The sequence below is a fragment of the Perca flavescens genome, chromosome 7, assembly GCF_004354835.1.
Source record: "Perca flavescens isolate YP-PL-M2 chromosome 7, PFLA_1.0, whole genome shotgun sequence".
Lineage (NCBI taxonomy): Eukaryota > Metazoa > Chordata > Actinopteri > Perciformes > Percidae > Perca > Perca flavescens.
Genome location: NC_041337.1, coordinates 34,124,475 through 34,150,283, shown reverse-complemented (window position 1 = coordinate 34,150,283; position 25,809 = coordinate 34,124,475). Strand labels below are relative to the sequence as shown.

Here is a 25,809-nt window from a genome sequence, read left to right as displayed (position 1 = left end):
CGTAGCTACGACGTGGACTTACGCACAACCATAAAACGGCCTTAAGGGTTGATGGCCGACGAGGTGTCCATTGTCAGGTATTAATGGATGATCGCGAGGCGGGAACAATCCGACGCGCAGCGCCGAAGTCCATTAATACCTGACAATGGACACCTCAAAGGGCATAAACCCGCTTATACCATGGTCACTTGTTATTGGCATTAATTCATATTTTAATACGTTTAACAATCGAAATCTAAAGTTTTTCCAAACAATATCTCCATTTCCCTGGTTACGCCTGAGGGTTTGACTAATACCTGGAACAATCATTCCCATCCTATAAGGTTCTTATACAATGCAAACGTTATTCCCTACTCCAGGGAGTAGAAAGGACCTTAGATACGACTTGCCACCCTTAGCAACAGCTCCGAGCCAGAGAGCTAACGCTATACTAGCAAGATCCAAAGTCAATAACATTGTGTACATTTGGCAGTACAAATAATTTGTCAGTATGTTTAACTTCAAGACAAGCTAGCTATCCAGCCATGTCATTGTCCCCAAAACAATATGACGACTTCTACGAACAATGTTATCCGCGATGTGTAACGTAACTGTCGGCCGCAGCCTGAAGCAGCAACCTGAACAGCGAACGGGATGTGAGATAACGTTATTCGCTGTGAAACAAAGTCAGTTAACAGGGACAGTATAACTTACTTCTTGCACCGTGTGTGTTAGCGCCATCCGGTGGTGTTCAGAGGACAAGGCACTCAAGCACTACACAGTGTTGGAAATAACAGATTCCCATTACTTTTTGATTTAATGTAGCGCATTAATTTAGAACAGTAAACAGTCAGTTTCACCAGAACACCTTTAGTAGGTATCCTCCATCACTTCTTTATGGACACCCTGCAGCCAATCAGACTTGAGTATTCACCCAGACCATGGTATAATAGTAGTTAATGAAACCGATAACCGATATTTGGAACCGATATGCATTTACAGTGAAAATGTTAATCTTTAAATCAAAATTAAGATTTTGGAATATGTTACACACTCCACCACAAAACTTTGTTTAAATGCTTTAAGCAATTATTTAATAAAGTAGAAACTTTCAACATAATCCCCAGTAACAGAGAGTCAGATAGAGTTGTGGTGTGGGGGGGGGGACATTAAGTCAGACTCAGTGCTGAGAGAAACCGAAGCAGAGGGACAGACACAGAGCTGTAGCCGAGCCAAAGTAGAACATTTTTTAATCCATTAATTTTATCGGTTATCAGGCAAATAAAACGCTGATACACATCATCTGCAAACTGTCAAAAAAAATCCAAAAAATTGGCCAGGGCCGATAATCGGTCTATCTAGTCTATATCAACGACATTTCATTTACGGGATTGTCCAGATGTCCGTCTCCTTCCGCTTTCTTTGTGTTGGCATTCTAAACTCTGGTCGATTCGGGAAACATCCTCCGAGCTAGAACCGACAAATTATATAATTAATTATTATTTATAAGTTCTCATCACACACTCAACAGTAATTTTAATTCCATGGCTCGCCTCCCTACGAGCACATGTTCCACCTAAACAAGCGCCTTCCCTGTTTTCCCTAGGCCCTGTACCTGCGTGCGTCCGGCGCTTAGCGTTACAGGTCTCAGATTGAGAACCCAGAAGCAGATAAGAATTCCTGTAAAACAGGAGAAAAGATGAGACGGGAGACGAGTGCTTCCGTTCAGTGCGGCTTCGCTCGGCAGAATCTTCATTTGCCAATATGTCAAAAACATCTCTTTTCCTTTTTTGTTTCTGTATTTGGCTTTTCCATATTTAGTATCAACACAGAGATCCAAAACATCAAAGATAAACTAAATACCTCAGCTACTGTAATTAGCCTTCTCTTTAACTTTCAAATCCAACACAGATCGCATTTCCAATTCAAATAATATGTACTACTACATCAATCCTCATTTAGTCCTTTATCTGAGCCAGTATTTCAATTTAGTTCACAACCACATCAAAGTAAACACCATTAAACATAGCATTTCTAGGTTGTTACCTAATTTAACCTCACTTCTTATGTAAAATAAAGAAAACACACCTTACGCTGGGTTTCCACAGGCAGCGTTTTTTCAACTGCAACTCCGCTGTCTCGGTGCAGACAATCAGTTGTTGGTGTTGATATACGTTTTCTATTATTTTATATCTGGCCTTGCACAGCCGTTTGGTACGTTTTTTACTCCAGTCACACACTTTGCTGCTTAAAAAGTTGTGTTTGGTTTAGTTTGAATAACGTTATATGCCAAACGTCAAAGTGTGTGACTATAACAGTTGTGTTAGGCCAGATACTGTAGAAAACCAACAACTGATTTGTCTGCAAAACACGTACACCGTCGGCATCATGTTGTGGTGACACAATTCGCTGTCTCGGGGCTGCAGTCGAAAAACGCTGCCTGTGGAAACCCAGCGTTACACATTGCCACTAACGGCTGTCAGTAGTGTACAATTGCGTGAGCTGAAAACTGCCAACCATAGCAACGTATAACTCCTCAAAGTGATCAGTTTCAATAATGTAAATCAGATTACCACACCAATATATTTCATTTGAAACGAGCTGTTTGATCATGGGAAATAATAGGGATGCACCGTTCAGAAAATGTCACGATTCGATATTTTTTAGGCTCAAGATTTGATTCAAAATCGATTTTCAAGTTGTTGAGTAGACTAGAGAACTATTCCCGCTTCGGTGCCCCTACAGGTTGGAAGCGGAATTGTCCATTACATTACATTACATTATGCAAGTTTGCCAGATCAGGTAGCGGATCTGTAGTTCAACTAAACTGGACAATGTAATGTAATGGAGAATTCCGCTTCCAACTTGTAGGGGGACTGAAGCGGGAAAAGTTCTCTAGTGTTGCTTTAAAAGAAGTCCGCTAATAACGAGTGTCCATGAGAGCGAAGCACAGCACCACAATGCCCCCTGCTGGGAGCACAGCAATGCGTATTATGAAGAGCCTTGTACGCAGCCCCAGGGGCGATTTTAGCCCCTTTTTGATCCTGGCACCCCTACAAAATAATTGCTAAAAAAGTGTGTGTTAATCTAGTGTGAGTTCTGCTCTGGGAATAACAGAGCATCCTCAAACCATACCCAGAATCTAGATGCCTAGATCATTTAGAAAATAATTCTGAGCCATTGTCAAAATAGTGCTTGTCAGCCATTAGTCAAATTCAAAAGTTATTGATACTGCCAGAGAGGTATAATAACGAAGTAGAACTACTTCACTACTGTACTTAAGTAATAAAAGGCTGTATCTGTACTTATTTTTTTCCTCCTACTATTTTCGATGAGTTTAATACTTTTACTCCGATACATTTCTTATGTGCTGCATCGTTATTCGTTACAATTATAAAAATGTTACGAATCATTCCAAACCCACATTATCACTGCCAGAGCGGCAGATGGCTCTGTCACCAGGTTTGATGAAGCTGGCTCATCACTGAGCGAACCAAGCGATCAAGCTGTCCTATAAGAAGACCGTGCGTGCTCCCGTTCTGCCTTTCGCTCTGCGGCCTGCCCGCATTGAGAACACTTGAGCGTTGTTAGTTTGTTTCGAGATATTAGAACCAGAAACACCAACTTCAACACCTTTGACTTCGAGTGATTGTGGTGGTGAGGAAGGAGGCCACACCCTGGCCCTACTTAGATTCCATGTTTTCATTTGTCAGAGTGAAAGACAATTCATGTAGAATGAAGTGCTTACTCTGCCTCCCGAAAGATTGCGAAATAATGTCCTTCAAAAAATTCACCGCACCGTCGAATTTGAAGAAACATATCAAGGTAAGTACAAATATAATACACAAATGGCACACCAGCTGGAGCTATCAGTAAGCGCTAGCTAACTAGCTACCCGTGGTTCATGACATGATGTGTTGTACATTCCCGTCTTTGTACTGCTGCTACAGCCAAAGGAATTGTGAGGGTCCTTTAGGCTAAACATTTGAAATAATATAAACAATATGATATTCAAACTTTTGACTGCTTTCTTTAATAACTACGTAACACAATACTTGTACTTTTACTTTCAGTACTTGAGTAGTACATTTTTAAATAAACTACTTGAAATGGTTAAGTACAAACAATGTTGAATACTTTAGTACTTCCACTTAAGGGTGGTGCTTAAAGAGCACTTCTACTTCTACTCAAGTCACTTTTTTGATAGAGCACTTATACTTTTACTCAAGTCTGGGTCTCTAGTACTTTATACACATCTGGATACTGCATATTGGAAATGGTATACTACTGGATACTGCATATTGGAAATGCTATTAAACCATAAAAATATAACCAGACAATCTGTACATTTAAACATAACATTTCAGGGGAAAAGACTCCTAATGTAAGTCGTTAACTGGGAAAGTTCTGTGTTATGTTTTAATGTTTCAAATCATGCTTGATTTGACACTGTCACAGGCATGTTTGCTGTTGGCACCAAACACTTCATTTTTCTTTATGTACAAAGCCTGTTATTTGAACAGACAACAGGCCCACCTGCCTCTAACTAAAGGAATTCACTGAGGGGGTTTCTCTCTGTCAAGGTTGCTGAAGTTTCTACTGCTATCAGCAGCTGAGCACCTGCAAACACAAAGACAAACTGTCCAGCTATCAGCTGGCACTCAACCTGGACCAAAAACACATCATCCTCTGAAAGCATCCACAGCTGGCAGCGTCTGCCATCACAACAAGAAGAACTGATCACGCAGAGTACACACTGGCACCTTGAACTGTCCAGGACACACCTCCACCCCAAGCAGAGAAACTATCAGCTACATTCTTCAGATTTTGTTTCAACATGCATCACCAATACGAAATCTTCAGATTTTCATCCTGGATCACCGCTGAAAACTGTAAAAAAATAATTAGAATGTAATTTACTAATTGTAGCCCAAGAAAATTAAATGTTCACATATACAGAGAAGAGTGCGCACCGGATGAAATTCAGAAAGTAAAAGTTACCACATAAGTTAAAAAAGAAATGGACTCAAATGCATCGGAACTGTGCTGGCATGGCTGTGGTAGGCGTGGATCCCGTTATGCATTTTTGTGGGACTGTGCATTGGTAAAGAGATTTCGGACTGAGGAAATAGATGTTTTTAAAAATAATTCTGAATGTTCATATTCCTAAATGCCCTATTGTATGTATATTGGGGAGCAGATTGGAGAATATACAAGAAAGACCTGTACAATGGATAGTTGCGCTGCGTTGACTCTGAGGACCCCCTGTTGAAAATCCCTAGATTAGGGGCAGGAACAAATGACCGATCTAAACTTAACTAATTACAGTAGGTGCCTTAAAATAACCAAGTAGTTTTTGTGCTTAAACTTAATCAAACCGCGACCGTTACGTTCTCTGGTTTAGATATGAGGTTGTATTTCTGCCACCGATAGGGGCGCTAATTTATGAAACGCTCCTGTGGGTCATATTAGAGGGTGGGAATAAACGACTAATATCGTTGTTTGGTTTGGAGGACTTGTTGGATGAAACAGTCTGAATGTTTGACTTGAGTAAATCCTCTGCGGCTTATACAGTATCTGCAGCTACACTCATTGGACGAGCACAGTATCTATGAGTTTAGTCATCTCCAACAAACTTTACTTATCCAGCTAGTCACGGTCTCCTCCTGATCCCCTTTTTGTTGCACAACAGAGTGGCTATGACAGCGCAACAAATGTACAGTAGATTGTGATGTGTTTGGGTACACTGTTAAGATTAGTAAAGACAGAAACATAGATGATTACTGAGTGTGACCTCTTGTAAACAGTCTTTTATTCAGCGGTTTTGTCCCTTCTTTTGGCCTTTCTTTTATCTGCTGATTGCATAACTTCTGCCAGACATAAACATAAAATAAAATAGAAGTGAAAGCTTCATTTTACAAGAACGGCTACAAATCTTTCACCAATGGTTACAAATATTGGAATTTATATTATATAATACTTTCTTAATTTATATTCTTCTTTAATTCTAAATTTTGTTCTCTGAGGCTCAGCAAATTCTCTCAGATACACAAACATTTTGTTTTAACCTGATGAATGGCACCTGTTCATGAGTTCAGTGAGATTTGATCTTTAGCAGAGTCAATGCCCCTAAAATGCTATTCAAGGATACCAGTTTTTTCACACAAATGTGGCTCTGATGCACAGAAAGACACATCTCAGTCAATTGGCAGACACGATGCAGTTCACACTGATACAGTGAACTGTATATACAGTAAGTTTTAATGTAATCTAATCTACGTGGTTTGTAGCTGAACAAAGTGTTTTGTGATGTAATTTCGACTATCAAACCACTGTGTTTGTCTGTGACTTCATAAATGGTTACAAATCACTGTTGGAAAACAAATGTGTTTCTGCTGTTGCTCTCTAGTGGCCGTAGTAATTATGGCTTGAGCAAATGAAGTCCATGATGGGAGGTTGTTCATTGTGAGTCAGTGCAATCTTTCTGGAGAGATTTGCAAAGCTAGCTATCTTCCTCCGACTGCGAATACGTTTTGTGTTTATGTTGAAAACAAGAACTTTGTTCAGTGCCATACTGTATATTAGGGAAATGTTTCATACATAAATGTAGCTATTTAAAGACTAAACCATCAGTGAAACATTGTTGGAACGAGCTAAACCTCTTCAGTAAGTCACGGAAACTATTATTATGTTTTATTATTATTTTATTTGAATTTTAATGAATATGCTCCCAGGTTTTTGATGTTTCAATGCTCAACCTGAGGCAGAAGCTCTTTGTTTTGAAGTGAATGTGTGAATGTGACTTGTTTGTTGTTGGTACATCTGGAAGGTCAGGGTTGTAATTATTGAACTGTGTGTAATTTCTCTTTTAAATTAGGGTGTAAAGTCCACACTAAACGATATGTTGAAACTAGTTAGTTTGATACTAAAATTGTGTTGATGTTTGGATGCACCATGGAGACGTGAGGTTCATTTTAGTTACACTGGCGTAAAGTCTACACTAGTCTATATCGCCGATTTTCCACTGCCAGGTTGCCCCTGTGCCGCCGGATGCCCCTCATTTCGCCCGGATGTCCGTCCCCTTCCTCTTTCTCAGTGTTGCTGTTCTAAACTCTGGTTGATTTCTGAGGACTATGGTTAACAGCTCCTCAGATCTCTGCAGGGTAAATCCAGACAGCTAGCTAGACTATCTGTCCAATCAGAGTTTTCTGTTGCACGACTAAAACAACCTTTGAACGTACACGTTCCACCAAAACAAGTTCCTTTTGAGGCTATTTTGCAGAGGCACCGTGGCTCTGTCCGGCACATAGCGCCATCCAAGACGATTGTGATTGGTTTAAAGAAATGCCAATAAACCAGAGCACATTGTTCTCCCATCCTGGAAAGCTGTGTGGACTCACCAGACCTTCCTCCACAGCACGAAAAGCTTGCAACGCAAGACTAGTTTTTAACTAAAGTTGTGTTGATGTTTGGATGCACCACGGAGATGTGAGGTTCATCTTAGTTACACTGCCGTAAAGTCCACATTAACCACTCTCACTTGAATTGAGCCACATGATGTTCGTCATTTTGCGAGTCAATCGAGAAATGAATTAACAGATTAATCAAGAATGAATATAATCGTTAGTTGCAGTCCTAAAAAGTAAAGATAAAGAGCAACACACTCTGGCATACAGGAGCTGTCTGCAGCTCTGCTGTCTGATGGGATTTGATGTTTGAACTTGGACAACCATTATGTCACAGATTTATCTGTGATGTACTCCTGGTCGTGCTTTTGGACTACAGATATCAACATGCTTCACCAATATGGTACAAGGACTCTGTGATTAGTCCTTGTCTGTGACCCGCTTCTCTCACATGTCCAGACTGGGTGGCACTAAATGATGTCCTGATCCAGGATCAGTTATAGGAAGGAACACATCAGTTTGAAGAGATATGACACTGGCATAATCATATTATTTGGATGTTTTTCATGGATGTATGATAAGACCTGGATACAGTGTTTAAGGCAGAGCCCTGTTCATTCCTATGAGAGTTTCTCAGTGGCGCATGAAGCCAAAAAGTCCAACTGTCGCATATAAAATGACACAAATGATCGGCGCTGCTTCTACACTGAGCCGTCTACTTTCGGTTTAGCGCTCCACTAACCTGAATGGGGATTAAATGATTTAGTTGTGCGTCTCTTCTTGACTTTCCAAAATATATCGGACCGGATTGATCAAATTATGATAGTGGAACGAGTGGTTGTAAAGCTTAAAAAAATGTATCCACTGATTTAAAGCCGTCTCTTTCGCCATGCAAGTCTGTGGGATATAGTATTTTTGGCCGAGAGGGCATCATGTGATGGACACGGAAGTAATTCCAACGTTAAAGCCAGGCGCTTTTCTTGGGAGCCTGTTTTTTCCAATATACCACCATATGGGTTACCTTGATAACTGTAAACTGTTAATAAAACCCTGTTTTTCTTACATATAAACTGAGGGGAGGGTTTTTGAAGAGAGATGGCTTTACTGTACTGTATTGTGAATCAATTTTTTATTAAACACTCAACATGACAGGAGGAAATATACACATACCTACACAACACTGAAGATAGACATTCAGTAATAACGATGAAGAAATAGAAAGTATATCTGTGTTGGTGTTTATATGTGGCAGTGTGTGCATGTGTCGCTGCAGCTCCCCAGTAGGTCAGTTTATCTCAATCACTAACGTGAGAGCTCTGTGTCCCGCATCAGCACCAAACAGTTGATCATGTCACATACTGTATGTAAAAGATGATATGGCTGATGTGACCTACTGCAGTTTGTGAGGCTTATCAAAAAGGATATGATGTGTTAATTTTGCTAAACTTATGGGAGAGAACTGTGTCAACTTTGGAAAAAATGTTTACAATGTTTGCTGTGAATCTGTTTGGTTTTTATTTATTTATAAGAAATATATTAATGTGTAATCTCCTTTTCTGTGTATCACAAAAGATACGAGTGTTAACAACAGCCGTGTTTCTATCAACGTATTTTTATGCGCATTTTGAAGTACTGCATTGGAAAATGTTGATGGAAACGGCAAAATTCAATCTCTTTATGAAATGCAAAAATGGGAGATGGAAACCGCTTTGCCGAATAAGTTGTGAGGTAGCGAACATGTAAGTCACATGACTATAGTCACGGTATCCATTGGATGGGGGAAGGATCGGGATACGGGTCCCATCCAGTGCCCGGTAGACTTGTGGCACAAGGTGCGTGGTGGAGTTGAGGTGCGCTGTAGCCTGTGTCTCAGCCACGTCAGGTAAATTGACGAATTGGTTCAACAGCTTGAATCGTCTGGCCCTGCACACCGCGTATACACAGCGGTGAACGGTTGTCTCGCTGACACCAAATGTCTCTGCCACAACCCTGGATTCTGCACAGGTGGTCAACTTGTACAATTCTACCTCTCTCCGTTTAGTCAAGAGCTTCTACAACCATGCGTAACCGCAAGTTGTGACCAAACTACGCTTTGCGTAGTCTAATTTATTCGCTCTAAACCAGTTGATGGAAATGCTTCTAATTCGCTAAAATTAGCTTGAGAAATTGGTTGGAAACATAGCTTTGGTTTGTATTGCAGTTTTTTATCCAAACTAGACAAACAATACCAGGTTTGCCTGTATTAAACAGTGTGATTTGCACAATGTCTTTAAAAGCAGCTCAGATGCCAAAGAAATGCTTCCTGCAGGCTGTAAACCAGTTTGACCAGCTGTCGACATATGATCACTGCCTCACATTTCTCCGCTGGCTTCCTCAAAGGTGCGTGATTGATTTTATGTTTTAAAATGCAAATGTTTCAATCTTCAAAGCTTAAGGACCCCAGTTATCTTTCTGATGTGCTGGTTTCTGAGACCCAGATCATCAAAACTCTTAACAAAACTTTAATAACTGAACCTTGTACCTACAGATTGACTTCTTTTCAGTGTCATTTAGTCAACTCCTTTTCCTCTGCCACCATCTGTCATGTCTGTATCCTACGGTAAATATGAAACTACTGCCAGCTGTTGTTTACTGTATCTTATCTTAAAGACTGGCTGTTGTCTTTAATTTCACCTGCACCAAACCTCCTTAAGTAAATTAGAAAAATAAATTTGACTGCAGTAAAATATCTTTAATCTCGTGTGTTTATGTTTTCCCTTTTTCATTACTGAAAAGCTAAATCTTTTATCAACAACACTGATATCAAACTACTGAATCAGAAATCATCACTGCACAGTTTGATGTTCTCTCTCTGATCTGTGGATGTTTACAGTGGAAGAAGATGGGCAACTCAGAGGAGGAAATGTTCTACCAATTAGATTATGACTACAACGATACTGATTCTGACTACCTGATTGAAGCACCTTGTTCATACCAGAACACACACAGCGTTGAGCTGGTGGTCATTCCGTACGTCCACATCATCATCTGCATCCTGGGCTTCGTAGGGAACAGCCTGGTGATCGTCACTTATGCCTTCTACAAGAGTACCAAGTCCATGACGGACGTCTACCTGCTGAACTTGGCCATCGCAGACCTGCTGTTCGTGGTGTCGCTGCCTCTTATCGTCTACAACGAGCTGTCGGCGTGGCCGATGGGGCCAGTGGCCTGCAAGCTGCTGTGCGGCTCCTACAGCGTGAACCTGTACAGCGGCATGCTGCTGCTCGCCTGCATCAGCGCCGACCGCTACATCGCCATCGTCTGTGCCCGCCGCAGCTCCAGACTGCGCTCGCTGGTGTACAGCCGCCTCATCTGCGCCGTCGTCTGGGCCTCCGCCTTACTGCTGTCCGTCCCAACCTTCTACTTCTACAGCTGGTACCAGCCGTCCAACAGCATCGCCTTCATAGAAGATGAGGAGAGAAACCAGACGTCCGGGCCTCCACAGTACATCTGCGAGTTCAGGTTCACGGACAAAACCACAGCGTTGAATATCAAGATGGCGGTCCCCAGCACCCAGCTGGCCGTGGGCTTCTTCCTGCCGCTGCTTGTCATGGTCTGCTGCTACACCGCCGTCATCGTCACCTTGCGTAAAGCCAGAAGCTTCCAGCGGCACAAGGCGATGCGAGTGGTGCTGGCCGTGGTGGCGGTTTTCATCGTCTGCCACCTGCCCTACAACGTCGCGCTGCTCTACGACACCGCCAACATGTTCGAGCTGCAGTCGTGCCAAGAGTCGGACATCCTGCAGGCGGCCAAGACGGTGACGAAGACTGTCGCCTACTTGCACTGCTGCCTGAACCCGGTGTTGTACGCCTTTGTCGGGGTGAAGTTCAGGAACCACTTCAGGAGGATCTTCCAGGACTTGTGGTGTCTGGGGAAGAGCTACAGCGCCCCGCCGCTCGGTGAACGGATCCAGCAAAAAAACTGCTCGTCTTTCACCATGTGAGGACACCCGGCATGTTCATGTCTTGACTAGAAACTTCCCTCCTTGGACCAAATATCCAGATGCTTTCCTCGTAGACCCAATGGTCCAGAAACTTCCCTCCTAGACCCAAAGATCCTGAAAGTTCCCTCCTAGACCCAAAGATCCTGAAAGTTCCCTCCTAGACCCAAATATCCTGAAAGTTCCCTCCTAGACCCAAAGATCCTGAAAGTTCCCTCCTAGACCCAAAGATCCTGAAAGTTCCCTCCTAAACCCAAAGATCCCAGAGAGGGATCATTTTAGTTATTTTAAAATTATTTAATTTATCTCCAGTGTATTCTTAAAGAACTTGCTTGCTTTGTATCAGCTCTACATCCACAAAAAAAAGGGCTCTTCACCGAGCTGATCCACTTGGGCCTCTGTTTACCAGTGTCTACTGCTGGCTCCGAAAGGTCTTTCTCAGCTCTTCGCCACCTGAAAACCTGGCTCCGTAGCACTATTACTCAGAGTAGACTTTTTGCAGAAAGATTTTGCATAGTCTGTTACTTTGTGGCACTCAGGCCTTTTTTTGGCCGTTATGCAGCTTATGAACACTTAATCTACTTGTGGTTGTTTTAACATAAACATACATTGTCATCTAGAAAACCAATCTTGGTGCGTCGAGCTCCTTGTTTTAACAAACATTTTGATTATGCATGTATTGCTAATAATATATAATTTACATTGGGGCTTATTACTGCATTAACTAATGGTAAAATAGACACCTTAGTTAACTATTTTAATAGCTTATAATTCAATGCAAAAAAGGTATGTATAAAGGCTTTAGGCCGCCCTACACGTTATTGTGGGCCCAGTTTAATATGCAACTTAATCTTATACAATATATATAGTAGGGGATCCCTGCTCTCTCTCTCTCTCTCTCTTTCAGTGAAGGGGTCCTTTGGTTAAAAAACATTAAAGACATCTGATTTAGAGACTTCATTTTGGTTTCTGGTCAAAATTCTTCAGCCCCAAACACAAAGATCTTTTATCTGCTGCGACTTTCCAGAAGCTTTTCTGTTTAAACCGAATCAGAAGATTTTCAGGATTAAAAACTGGTCGGCTTTAGATTCGCCAGATGTCAAATCAAATGTCAGATGAACTCTCTGTAACCTCCAGTAACGAGTGTTAAGATTTTATTCTTCTGACTTTTCTTTTTGACCTTGCTTTAGACTTAGTTTCCTGTCAAATTTAAGTTATATCAGTTTATTTTTTGTAACATTGAAAGCACAGTAGAGAAACTGATGAATGTAATATTGTTTATTTGTGCAGTAAAGAAAGATGAAGACATTTTTGTTTTAATGCAAGCTGTTTTTTTCTCCAAAACAAACAACAAAGGTAAATTGTTCTCTAAACTTGAGACCAACACTGTAATTCTGCGTGTCAACACCAGATGACAGCATCCTCAAAGATTGTGAAGAGGTCTCACTCTTCAGCTCTTTCAGGAAAACATGTTATCCTCCCAGATCACTTTAAACCTAATTCACAGTTAATAATCTTCAGTGATCTGAAGGAAATAGTTTTGGCACAATTACTTGTTATGATGGAAATGTTCAGTGTATATTTTAAAACTTTTTGTGGAATGCCCCAAAATTCATTTTATTCACGCAAATTCAAGCTAGAAACAATAACCCTTAAAAACTCTTAAAACAACTATATAATATCAGTCCGTTTAAATCAATATGCTGACAGAAATAATGTCATAGGAAACAAAAATATAAACAAAATTATACTACAATAAATGCGTTAAGTTCGGCTAAATAAATGAGGCAAAAGAAATTACAACTTAAATCTATTTTTTTTTAATTGTAAAACTGAAATCTGAATTTGTGACCATTGAAAAGAAATAATCAAAAATGGCAAATCACAAAATTAAAATTTTGTTTTCAAAGAAGTGTATTCAAAGTAAAATAGTAAGTATTTAATAATAAGTATTAAGTATTGAAATACTTGTGTCTCTGATTTGCTTCCGTACGGTTGCCCTGTGAAACTAAAATGAATAGGATGTAAAGATACATCATACTTCAAAGTTGGCTTAAAAGTTAAGCGTGCATGTAGAAGGCACATTTTTATATAAAACATTTCTTTGTTTTTTTGTGTCAATGTTGTAATATGTATGATGAGGGAGGGACAATGTTCTCACAGCGTGAAAGGTCCTGGGTTAGTACTCCAAGTATTCAGAGTTGTTTCTGTGTGAAGTTTAAAGGTTCTCCCTGTTTTTCCTTTCACCATCTTCAGACAGGTGAAGTTGGAAAACTAAGAGCGTTTTCACACCTGTAGTTTGTTTGCTTTGGTCCGAATAAGTGGAGGAGTTTGTAAACTTGGAGCGATGCCCCCTTGGTCCTGTTTCAGTTCACACAGAGAAAAATCCAAGCGAACCAGAATGCGTCACTACAAACCACGCAACGTTCACTCCTCTTAATGCCCAGACACACCGAACCGATAATCGGCTGTCGGACAGTCTGGCGAGGTTGGTGACTCGAGTCTGTTCGGTGTGTTCCGTGCTTTCGTCCGTCCGAGGGGCCGTCGGCCTTCATTTTGGCCGATTTGACACGAATAATCGACGTGGTGGGCACTGCCGGCAGTCGGACTCAAACGACCCATCTGATTGGTCGAGCGCTAACCCGTATGTAAGGCCTATTTCTCGCTTAAAATGTTTTCAGAAACACGTTTCAGTGAACTATTTTAGTACAAAATGAGAACGTATTCTGAACAAGCCGCCATGACAGTCTGTCTTCGAAATTTCCGGAGAAACTAGACCCACGTGACGCGTTCGTCCAATCAGCAGGTTTTAATTTTTGGGCGACAATACAGATTAGCGCCGCCTGCTGTTATGGAGACGTAGTATTACGTCTCGCCGCTTTGGTGTGTTTGGAGGCACTTTTTTGATCAACTCGGGGAGACTGATTAGTTATTATTTGTATTTCTTCAGTTTTTATCTGATGAGATAAGAAAAACCATGATTTATTTTTACCAAGAACGTTATCGTCCTTTAATGTCAATATAAAGCCACTGGTGGCCAGAATCTATATAAAGAAGACAACTGTTTTATGCAGTCATATTGTTGTAATATAGCTTCACAACAAATGGTATAAGCTGCTCAGTGACTGGATGTCTGTGAAGAGATAAACAAATAACTTTACAGCGGATGCATATTTGAAAATTAGTGCAATTTGCTTTATAACCTGATTCTTTTAGTTTGATTTAGTGAACAGACAAATCAGATTCAATGCCATCAATACAACATTCATGGCAGAATGCTCAGTCCTTTGTGTAGGCCAGCAGATCATCCAGGATACGCTCACACATGTACAGGCAGCGAGGCACGTGGAAGAAGCCTAAAGAAGAGAAACACACAAATATCTTACTAACCCGGCAAAGCAGGAAACTGCTCCGGGGCCCCAAGGGTTGCGTTCGAAATTCCATACTAACATGCAATTTAGTAGCTACAACAGTATGTGAGTCCCATACCTAAGTATGAAACCAATAGTACGCGAATTCCATACTATTTCTGCTTAAATATTACAGTATGAATACTGGAAACCACGCCGGCATACATATCCCCACAATGCAATGCGGTAGTAACGACAACATTCATAGCAGACGAACGGACAGAAGCCAAGGCAGCTCTGTAACGCCAATAACGCTCTAAATTAAATTTCTACATATTTAAACGACAGTTGGTCTAGTTAGTCGCCTCTTTCAGTAATTTAAGCACAATCTGGCGATGCCGCTAGAGCGGAGGTCAGCAGGGATTACCATGGTTACGCATCTTCAATGGCAGAAAGGCTCTCAGAAAGTGATGTTGAAAATGACAGCTTAGTGCATCCGATGAGATACACACTACTGTTTATTTACACAAAAGTACTGTATGTTGAACAGTAGTTTACATGTTGAGTAGTACTGCAGAGTATGCGATTTCGGACACAACCAAGGGCGACATGTTCACTGCGTGGCTCTTAGTTTAAGATCATTTGTTTGGTAATATTGTATGCATCCCTAAAGCACAGTATGAACTCAAATGATAAAGCATGTGTTTGTAGCTGTTGGGGATGAGATGTATGAAATCAATGTTTAAAGCCTTTAGTGCCTCCAGAGGGAGCTGTGTGAAGTCTGATAAATGGTCCCAAGTGATGTCACGGTGCATTCAGGTGCACCTCGTTAAAAACGAGAAACTCCAGCTGTTTTTGTTGAGTACCCTTCTGCCATCTAGTGTTTCTTCTTGACACTAAGAAGAAACTGACTGGTAAAGTAAGTTATTGGTATTACATTTTAAATTAATCATTTAATTAGCAAAAAAAGGGCGTTTTTTTTAATGTTGCTGACTGCCGTTTTGTGCTCTTCTTTTTTTTGGTAAAAACACAAAATGATACCCAACCGTTGTCAGTGTCGGTTAAGGCTGAAGACTACAAGTTTGAAAAGTAAAGAAATGTGAAGGAGCGGAGTTAAGAAGTGAAACCTCTATAGCCCGCTGCTTGTCTTTATTGTATGTCCTCCGCTAGCATTACATTTGACAGGTTTTTCCTGTCGCTTTAGCATTCAGTTAATTCTCCATCGCAATAATGTTCTTACCTTTAAAGGGGCCTCCTTTAAAATCCAGAGTCACTTTCCCTTCTTGTGTCAAATAGCCAAACCACTCGCCGTTCTTAGCATCAGGAAACTGTAGACACAGACACACACACACACACACACACACACACACTATTAGGCCTAACTCGTATGAAAAATAAAAAATTCTGTATATTCACCAAACAAACATCTAAAAAACTTCAAAGGTTCGATCACATAAAGTATATGTGATCTTTTAATGTGTATTTCCTAAAATGTTGAATGTTGACCTTAAAATAAGTAATGGAAAATGTAAACTCACATGGTTAAAGGTGTATTCATACACTTGAGAGAATGTCTCCAGCAGCTCTGGCTTCTTGGTCTGACTGTAGGCCATCAGGAAGGCGATGAGCGCCTCACAGTGGGGCCACCACAGCTTCATACTCCACTCCAGCTGATCAAACAAACACACAGGATCACACAGCCGGATTGGATGCATTTTATATGAATTTGAAGATATGAATGTAATTACATGAGCCATGCAGCAGGGGACGGTGTGGGTAAAGGAGTTATGGTTCTGCAGTGCAAGGCAGTGAAAAAAAGGTCATTTTTTTAACCCAAGGGCTGCTCCATTATGGATTTTCTTTTTTTTTTTTAAAATCACATAAATCGCAATTATTTCTGTCAATATCGAAATCAGGATAATTTCACACGATTACTCATTGACTTTTGGAAAGTTATTGCATTTATTGAACAGTGAAACCGTGTAAACACCTTCAACTGCGACATTTCCCTTTAACACTTTTACTGGTTGAACTTTTTGAATTCCCGTTCAGAACACAAGACAAAATAAGAGTTCACTTGCAAAATGTAATAACCGTTTTTCTCGATTACAATGTTTTTGTGATCGTAAGGAGCCGAAATCGCCCTATTGAACGCCAACCAGGAGTGCAAAATTGGTATAATAAATGAGGACTGTAGCGACAACGAAGTTTGGATGTTTTCTATTTTTGTTACTTTTATTTTGGCTTTAATTCTGGTGAGTAGGCTAAGTTCTGTAGCCTATTTTCTGTTTGCCATCCGAGGAAAATGTGTTAATGTCAACATGCAACAGCATCCACTGTCTGATATAATATAAGGCTCGATGGTTCTCTCCACAAGACTAAAGTTATTTGCATGTACTGTCAATGTAACCTGAGTTACCACCTGAGTACGCTGAGTCTCAATTACCACTTGAACTGTAAAATCTTGAAAAATATCCCTTTTAAAGTACATTTAAAACATCGCAAATTAGATTAATTGTGAGTTACTGGGTTTGGTGTATAAATGTAGTATGTTAAAATGCAATTAGGTCGAGCAGACAGTCCGAAACATTGCAAGCTCGCCTCGGCTCGCCTATCAATACCGACTCAAGTGACTCAAGTGACTCAAGTGACTCAAGTGACTCGCACAACCAGCGTCAGTTTAGTGAGTGACTCAGAATAAACCGAATCCTTAAAAGGAATCGAGTTTGCCAGGCCTAGCTGTCAAACGGTGAGTCTTTCGTCCTCAGAGGTTTAATGATACGATGATGGACGTGCAAATAAATAAATAAATGCACCTGTGTGGGACAGTGACCATCCACATCCAGGAAGTAGAAGAGGCCTCCGTGCTCTTTATCCCAGCCCTTCTGATACGGCAGCTCCACAAACTTGTTGATGGCCGTCTGCCGGAGCTCTGTGTCCCCCTGCTCCGCACTGACCTGGAGCAGGAACCAGCCGGCCTCCAGGGCGTGGCCTGAGTCAGCACGGGTCAGCACGAAGGGCAAGGACCAAAGGAAAATGGAAAAATGTTAGCAACAAAGAAGAGAAAAAGAGCTCAACCCCAAGCCTCCCCCACACACTCACTGTGCTCAGGCCCATAGCAATGATTATATAACGGTCTTATTGTCCTTTTCAAAAATAAATAAAAGCGGTTTCTTTGTTTAACTAACATAGCTAAATTCTTAAGGCGTATGACCGGTCATTGTTGATGTTGTTTAGATATGGCAAATTGTAATTATATAGTTTAAGTTTAATTTTATTTCCGTGTCATGCCAAACATTTGGCCCATCCTACATGGGATTACAACACACCACAAACTTATTTAGTAAACGTCTTCCGGTCGACACACACACACACACACACACACACACACACACACACACACACACACACACACACACACACACACACACACACACACACACACACACACACACACACACACACACACACACACACACACACACACACACACACACACACACACACACACACACACACACACACACACACACACACACACACACACACACAGGTCGCCCCAATAAAGTTTGATTTATTATATATTATAGTATATTGGATTGTTTGTCTCAGCTTCTTGCTGTTTCTCATCACTTCTAAAGCTTTCTCTTTTTCTTTTCTTTGAATCTGTCACCGGTGTTTACCTGGGTTCTGCAGTCGGCCCTGGCAACCCGGCAGCTCTGCTCCCTCTGGTGACACGTTCTCTAAAACAGCTGTGCCGTCTCTCTGTACCAAGTCACAAGAGAAGAAAAAGGAAATGTTGTAATTAAATTCAAAACAGGACACCCAGGTAGATACGCTAATTTTCGGCCCATTTCTGGCGCAATGCTGTGACGTGAAAGGTGAAAAAGAATGCGAATCAGTGTTTCCCAGAGCCCACGTTGACGTCCTCAAATGTCTTGTTTTGTCCCCAACTCAAAGATATTCAGTTTACTGTCCCAGAGGAGAGAAGAAACCAGAACAATATTCACATTTAACAAGCTGGCATCAGAGAATTGCGTACCGTTTCTTTCATAAAAATTACTCAAACCGATTCATAGTCACAAATATTTGCCAATTAATTTATTAGTTTGCAACTAATCGATTATTCTTGCAGCTGTACTGAACATCTTTCAGTTTGTGGACAAAACAAGACATTTGAGCACGTCACCTTGAGCTGTGTTTGAAACCGTTCCATATCACGGAAACAGTGCACTGTGTAGTATGTTCGCCATTTTGTAATGGTGTTCGAATTCTCCGCTATATGGTCCACTATAAAAAACCCATAATGCATTGCTAATGTGAGTGTACATACAGATGTAGCCTACATTTTACTCCAGTATACCACAATGCAACACAGCCGTGTTTTCCCACGAGGAGAAGAAGAAGCAGAAGCACCTAAAAATGGAAAAGGAGCAGCCCTGCCATCGGTCATGATCTGTGTCCGTACCTGGATGTGTTGTAGAATCTGCTGCACGCACCAGCTGGCCAGCTCTCCGTACTTTTGAACGACCTCCTGACCCCGGCCGTCAGTCAGCTGTTGCACCAGACACAGCAGCATCATGGGAACGGCCATGCTGTTGGTGGGAACGTCTCCAGGAAGCTGGGGCCTGCCCAGGCCTGACGAGTCCTCCTTCACCCAGTAGATCAACTGCTCCATCATCTGCTCAGCCTCCAGCTAGCAACACAGCAGAGCAGAGGCCCGCCAGTCAGAGTGATGGTGTGAGAATGTGTGGGGGCGGTTATTGAAGGATCCAACGCGCTTAGGCATGTTTTACACAGAAAAGAAACCTTCCGTATTACTCAGCCACATGTAAGTTGAATGAACTGTGTATGTCCACAGTCTCGCATTGCCAGCTCTATCTCCACATGTTGAGTAAAGTCTGGCTACACCACAGATACATTCAGGGATAGGAGAAAAGAAATCGCTCTGGGTTGTTTGCATTTCTTTAGTCTCGCATTGCCAGGCCCTTCCTCCACAGCGCTGCGGTGGAGGGTCTGGCTAGTCCACACAGCATTCTGGGATGGGAGAAAAACGTGCTCTGGTTTATTGGCATTCCTTTAAAGCATCTTTGGCGGCGCTAAGCGCCGGACGGAGCAACGGTGCCTCTGCAAAATATTCTCGGGAAGGAACTTGTTTTGGTGGAACGTGTACGTTCAAAAGTTGTTTTAGTTGTGCAACAGAAAACTCTGATTGGACAGATAGTCTGGATTTACCGTGCAGAGATCTGAAGAGCAGTTAACCGTAGATAGCATATTCGCCCCATAGGGTTACACTGTAGAGTCCTCTGACGTTGGTCTCAAATATGGCCACACTCTCTATGTAAAAGAGCACTAACCAGTGGTACTTGTGCAACAGTTTGAGAAACAGTTTAACATACAATCTAGTTTAAATAGTGCTGGGCACCTGGGTAGCTCAACTGGTAGAGCGGACACCCATATATAGAGGTTTACTCCTCGACGCAGCGGCCGCGGGTTCGACTCCGACCTGCGGCCCTTTGCTGCATGTCATCCCCCCCCCCTCTCTCTCCTTTCAAGTCTAAGCTGTCCTATACAAATAAATGAAAAAACAAATCTTAATAGTATAAATAATGCTCTGGTACCTGCATGTCCTTGTCACCAAGAACCCTGCTCAGCTCATCCATGGCCATGATGTAGAAACACTCGCTGAATATAGTCCTCTGGATTTTGACTGCTTTACCATCTCGTGTTAGGCAGAAGGCACACTTCCACTGGCCACTGGAGACACGGGCAAACTTTCTCAGGAACGCTCCTCCTAAGATGCAGAACAGAACAATATAATATTATCCTATAATTAGACATCAATATGAGCAATGAGTAGGACTATAAATCCCTTATTTAGACATGAATACATTAAATTGTTGGCTTCATCTACCTGTTGAAGTATAATTGTCATTCAGACACACGTAGGCGTAACATGTTTGCTTAATGGCTGCAAATAATGATTCTTTTCACAGTCAATCTATCGATTATTTTCTTGATTAACCGATCAGTTGTTTGGGTCTATACAAGATGAACAAAATGTTGAGATGACGTCCTTAAATGTCTTGTTTTGTCCACAACTCAAAGATATTCAGTTTACTGTCACAGGAGGGAAGAAACTAGAAAAATATTCACATTAAGAAGTTGCAATCAGATTTCTTTTAACTTTTTTTCATTTAAAGAATGACTTAAATCGATGAATCCATTATCAAAATAGCTGCTGATTAATTTAATAGTTGACAACTAATCGATTCATGTTTGCAGCTCTAGTTCTTTATGGCTTTATTTCGACATAATGGGAAATGTAAAATCCACAATGCCGGCTCCTTTTTGCTGCTATAGAACAGTGGTTAGTTTAAATAGTAATGGTATGGAGGAAGAACAGTGTTTTTTTTTTTTGCCAATCAACCAGGTGATCTACCACGGCGCCCGTTAAATTCATGTCGTGGGACCTACAATTTCGTATATGCATTTATATTTGTTTTTGTGATAATATGATATTTTAAAGCAGGGGCAGGACTTAATAAGCATTGTGCTTCTGTCTGCTCCTTCTAAAACTCATCCTTTTTTCTCCCTTTTGAAGATAGGGTGATTATTTGAGATGAATCAATAAATAAATGGGAAATTGCACAGTTGAAGGTGTTTTCACTGTTGATTTGTTTGACTTTTTCACATTTTTTTAGTTTAATAAATGCAACATATTTCCAAAAGCCAATGAGTAATCTTGTAAATATTCATGATTTTAATCTTGACCAAATACATTTTTTTCTCCATAATTGAGCAGTCCTAGTTTTAAACTCAAAGAACCCATGACTCTTGGTGGGCACATTCTACTTTTATTGTACCGTAAAACCGTTCCAAACCTTCCTAACTAGAGTTACAAAGAAATGGTGCTCAAGCTAAAAGCATGGCTGTTTTTCTTAGTTCTTATAATATAAAGATAACATTTTGCTGATCCAAGGTTTCCTCCTAAGACTGACTAACTTACTGCCCATGTTGTGCACTTCACCAAGCCTTGGTGATGATTAAACATAAAAGCACAGAGCAAAACACTATCATGACCGTCATTAATCACCTAAGTCTACAAAAGAAAGAACACCGCGCTGCACCATCTGTTGCAAAGATTCCCCTGTGGATGTGTAACAATATTTGAGGTCACATCGAACAAATGTTAACGTTAACAAAAGCTGAACATCCAGACTTTTATCGTGAAAATATACAAATATATAAATCTGAATCAGCTGCGAAGGACTAATTTGTACTCTGTGTTTTGCTAAGTTTTAAATGCACAGTCTTACAAATGTTTCCAAGGGATGGATTATGATGACTGGCAATTTGTAAAAAAGATGAGGTAGTAATCTATTGGACAATAAGAAGTATCTTCTGAGAAAAATAGATGAAATTTAACATGGGACAAAATAACAATACATCAACATATTGTTGTCCTTTGTGTGATACGGGAATCGATACGCTGATGCCAAATGTCGATATTTTAATTGATAAAATAAGGCGCTGTAAACAGATTTCCCTGCTCCCCGCATTTCTACTTCATGGCTCCTCGAGGTGGCGCTCAACACATGAACGAGGGATACTTGAACGTAAGTTATGAAGAGGATTTCAACGAGAGTTTAGGAAAATAACAGATGCCCTAGCCACGTTTAAATCCAAAATCTGGACTAGAGGGTGAGATTAAATAAATGGACGGAGCCGGAGATTAAATAAAAAAATGATGCTGCAATGCAGTGAGTGGGACGTGATCGGGATATGATGGGAGTTTTTTCGTGGGCTTGGGATGGGAGCGACAATTGATACCCGTGTCTGGACCCATAGTTGCTTTATAGTTGTGTCATTTTGAGGGAATTAAGAGGGAAAACCGGCACTTCACACTGGACACACTTTCTTGACTTGCAAAATTATCTTTTAAACTGACGAACATTATATAATTCATGGCTCAATTCAAATGGGATCAAAATATATTCAAAATAATTTGTCTTTCCCCATTTGCTACCGTTGATATTTTTCCCAAATTAAGGTCCCATGGTGGTCCAGTGGAGGGGAGGGACGTCACCTCTCTATGGTCTCTTTCTTTCTTATTATTGAACTGTCTGTGTTGTTATTCTGTATTTGTTTGTAATCTGACTCGATGACATTGTAAATGAGGATCGCCCTCAATGATCTCTCGAGGATAAATAAAGGCTGAATGAATGTATTCTTGGATAGACAGATATCCTGATGTATCATTATGGGATTGTCTAGCAATATATTGCTTATCGCAGAACTGCTGTATCGTGAATTATCTGTATAGGAAGTCATGTATCGTGTATCGTATTGTCAAGTACCCTGTGATTCCTACTGCTGTCTCCAAGTCTATTTTTTGTCTGTTGTGCAAAATAAAGTGCTAATAAAGTAACAAAGTGCGATCTCCACAGACGGCCGTTCAATTGACTCAAATCTCCCGCAATGTGTATGTTGTGAACCTATGAACTATTATTATTATTAGTCCATCAGTGACGCAGCCGAGGAGAGAACCGGAAACCTGTTCTCTCGACACTTCAGTAGTGCTAATGCTAACAGGTTAGCTGAATCAAGCTTTACATTCACTCACACACACACACACACACACACACACACACACACACACACACACCAGCTTTGGCTGCTTCAAGGATTTCAGGCCTGCGGAAGCGATCCATGGTTCGGTACAGGCGACAATACATCCACACCTGTGAAAAAATGTCATACAATGGATTATTTGTTTTACACTGCCAGCATAATTACAAGGGGTGTCACGATTCTCCAAATCCATGGTTCCATTTGACTTTCGATTTTAAGGTCACAATTTATCGATTTAACTTCCTTTTTTTTTTTTTTTTTTAACAGGGATAGCAATGCCACAATAAGAGCCACTAGATGGCAGAAAGGTACTTTACAGCAACTGTTTAAGTTTCTCAAAATTACAGAAATAGTATTGAATGCACCATTAGTTTAACAAGGTGTACATGAACGCACTGTAATTCCGTTGGAGCACACATTCTTTACCTTCGTCGTTTGTTTCCATTACTCACTCACGGGGAAGGCAAAATTACTTCAGTAAAAGCAGGAGGATTTTACAGTTTGTTGTTTCTCCATCATGTCTGACTCCGGCAGTGGCCATGCTGTCTGGAAAAGAGCAGCCGCAGGCTACCGTGAAGCTAACGTTACCCTGTATCTGCAAGCTACCCGGTGTCCATTTCTTTTCTAAGGGACGTTTTTTTTTTCCTTCAGACGTGCGCAAGTAGGCGAGGGTGGAGAGAGAAAAAAATATCGGTGGAATCGCCAATCCTACTTCTGATTTTGATAGTCGAAAAATCGAAAATCGAAAGCTCATCTCGATCAATTTTGGAGTTTCAATCGAAATGGTGACACCCCTAATAATGACAGAGACTTACCTGTCTACCCTGCAGCCAGACGTACTTCAGCTCATCATAAACCTTCCCATCCCGCCCAATACAAGTAAAGAAGCCTCTGAAACACAAAAGCAGAGATCCACTTTAAGCAAAGAGGCAATCGTGCACACTACAAACAGCTGTAAACGACTTGCTTGGCATGCAAGTTGGTGATATTCCTCAAAAGCTATGAACCGGCAATTTTTATTATTTCAAAAGGCATGTAAAAGTGTAACTACAGTACCCATGTATAGTGTCATGAGAGTATTTGAGCCAGAAGTCCACTGCGCTGTCCAGTTCTTTACGAATCCGCTCTCGATACTCCTCCAGCTTCACCACAGACATGGTTCCTTTTAAAGCCAACATGCAAATGTTTTTTTTTTCCACACAATAAGATGAGCTACTAATGCTGTTGTTGTTGTTTTGTAGCTTCACCTAAAACTATTATAAAAGACTCACAGCAATTTAAATGGGTGAATGATAAAATATTCACCCTGTACAGTTGTAACTTAAATATTGAGACGAAAACCGTTTTTAGTACCAGGCTGTAGACATGTTTAACTCCGCTGTATAGTCGGGCATCTTAACATGGGAGTTTATGGGGAATGATTCCCTTTGGAATCCAGCCTTAACCCTTGTGTTTTTTTTTACACTTTTTTCATTAATTTTGCAGCGTTTTTGTCTCTTCAGCGGGTTTTTTTTCCAACATTTTTCAACGCTTTTTTTCCACTTCCACCAATATATACCAACAACAACTTATTACCACTAGTTTTACATTCATTTTTGGAATTTATGGTCAATACACTTCATGTAACCTATATGAATTTATCTAACTTTTGAGTTAAAAAAAGCCGAAAGTATGGATAATTTTGACTAATATTTAAGATCAAAGGGAAATATGTTGATGGATAATCACTGCCTGTCAAAGTGAGGTCAGAATAATTTTATAAAATTAAATAAAACCCCAAAAATTCAATAAAAAGTAGTAAACTGATCCTTCAATTTTACTTGTGAAGAGCGTTTCATGGATCCTTTAGTGTTACTTTTGGGCAATTTGGTTGACAGAAACCCAAATGTTCTGCTACAGAAACTTTGAAAATGGGTAAAATTTGGTAAAATTTGACAGGAAGATAACAGGAGGGCTCGAGGAACTACAGTTTTTGGCACTTCCGCATTGGCTTCATCTTTTTTTTGGCACGTGATGTTGCTGCTTGGGCTAAACGCACAAACCACCAGTGTTATCTTGGCAGCTTTCGCCGTCAAAAGCCCATATTTTGGTTTTGAAAACTAGAATCCGCCCAAGACTAAGACCTGTTGTTCCTTAGTCTCGTTAAAAAAAAAAAAAAAAGCGATAGAGTGAAAAAAAAAAAATAATAATCCTGTGCTGTGACTGTGAGTCTTCATGCTGCAGCAGTCTCTCACGACTCGGGAATGTATAGTGGTCCCGTCCAGACCGGGCAAAAAGCATGCACGTAAAACTGCTCTTACCTTCGGGTCCAAATACAGACAGACGGTGTAGAAAGAGAGTCCTGGTCCTGGTCCTGGTCCTGGTCCTGCAGCAGCCGTCTCTGACTGTCACATGACCGCTGCTGATACAGCGGCTCTGGAGAAGGGAAGTAGAAAGCGGATCACAGCCTGATCACAGCGGA

The 25,809-nt window shown here is 40.8% G+C and overlaps 2 protein-coding genes across 4 annotated transcripts; one reads left to right on the top strand and one right to left on the bottom strand.

The window, feature by feature from the left end:
- Positions 1-9,134: 9,134 nt before the first annotated feature.
- LOC114559122 (C-C chemokine receptor type 6) lies at positions 9,135-12,055 on the top strand. Of its 3 annotated transcripts, none has more exons than XM_028583593.1 (3): positions 9,135-9,389; positions 9,665-9,764; positions 10,258-12,055. In XM_028583593.1, exon 3 carries the CDS (start codon positions 10,267-10,269, stop codon positions 11,365-11,367), a length of 1,101 nt encoding a protein of 366 aa, XP_028439394.1. In that variant the 5' UTR covers positions 9,135-9,389; positions 9,665-9,764; positions 10,258-10,266; the 3' UTR covers positions 11,368-12,055. The 3 variants fall into 3 exon arrangements, with proteins under 3 accessions (XP_028439394.1, XP_028439395.1, XP_028439396.1); XM_028583594.1 differs by having other exon boundaries at positions 9,662-9,764; XM_028583595.1 differs by lacking the exons at positions 9,135-9,389; positions 9,665-9,764 and adding an exon at positions 9,966-9,984.
- Positions 12,056-14,156: 2,101 nt separating this feature from the next.
- renbp (renin binding protein) lies at positions 14,157-25,809 on the bottom strand. The gene is made up of 11 exons (XM_028583521.1): positions 25,649-25,809; positions 24,405-24,510; positions 24,164-24,239; positions 23,383-23,458; positions 20,336-20,508; positions 19,183-19,410; positions 18,398-18,479; positions 17,531-17,706; positions 16,253-16,384; positions 15,955-16,042; positions 14,157-14,720 (listed from the first exon to the last, which is right to left on the bottom strand). Exons 2-11 carry the CDS (start codon positions 24,503-24,505, stop codon positions 14,644-14,646), a joined length of 1,209 nt encoding a protein of 402 aa, XP_028439322.1. The 5' UTR covers positions 24,506-24,510; positions 25,649-25,809; the 3' UTR covers positions 14,157-14,643.

What these genes read in the sequence shown, in the direction of transcription:
- LOC114559122 (XM_028583593.1), top strand. Translation starts at nt 10,267, where the DNA reads ATGGGCAACTCAGAGGAGGAAATGTTCTACCAATTAGATTATGACTAC.
- renbp (XM_028583521.1), bottom strand. Translation starts at nt 24,505, where the DNA reads ATGTCTGTGGTGAAGCTGGAGGAGTATCGAGAGCGGATTCGTAAAGAA. An exon ending in GGGCCGACTGCAGAACCCAG is followed by an intron (nt 17,707 to 18,397) that starts GTAAACACCGGT and finishes GTGCTGACTCAG; the next exon opens with GCCACGCCCTGGAGGCCGGC. An exon ending in ATGGTCACTGTCCCACACAG is followed by an intron (nt 16,385 to 17,530) that starts GTGCATTTATTT and finishes TTGTTTGATCAG; the next exon opens with CTGGAGTGGAGTATGAAGCT.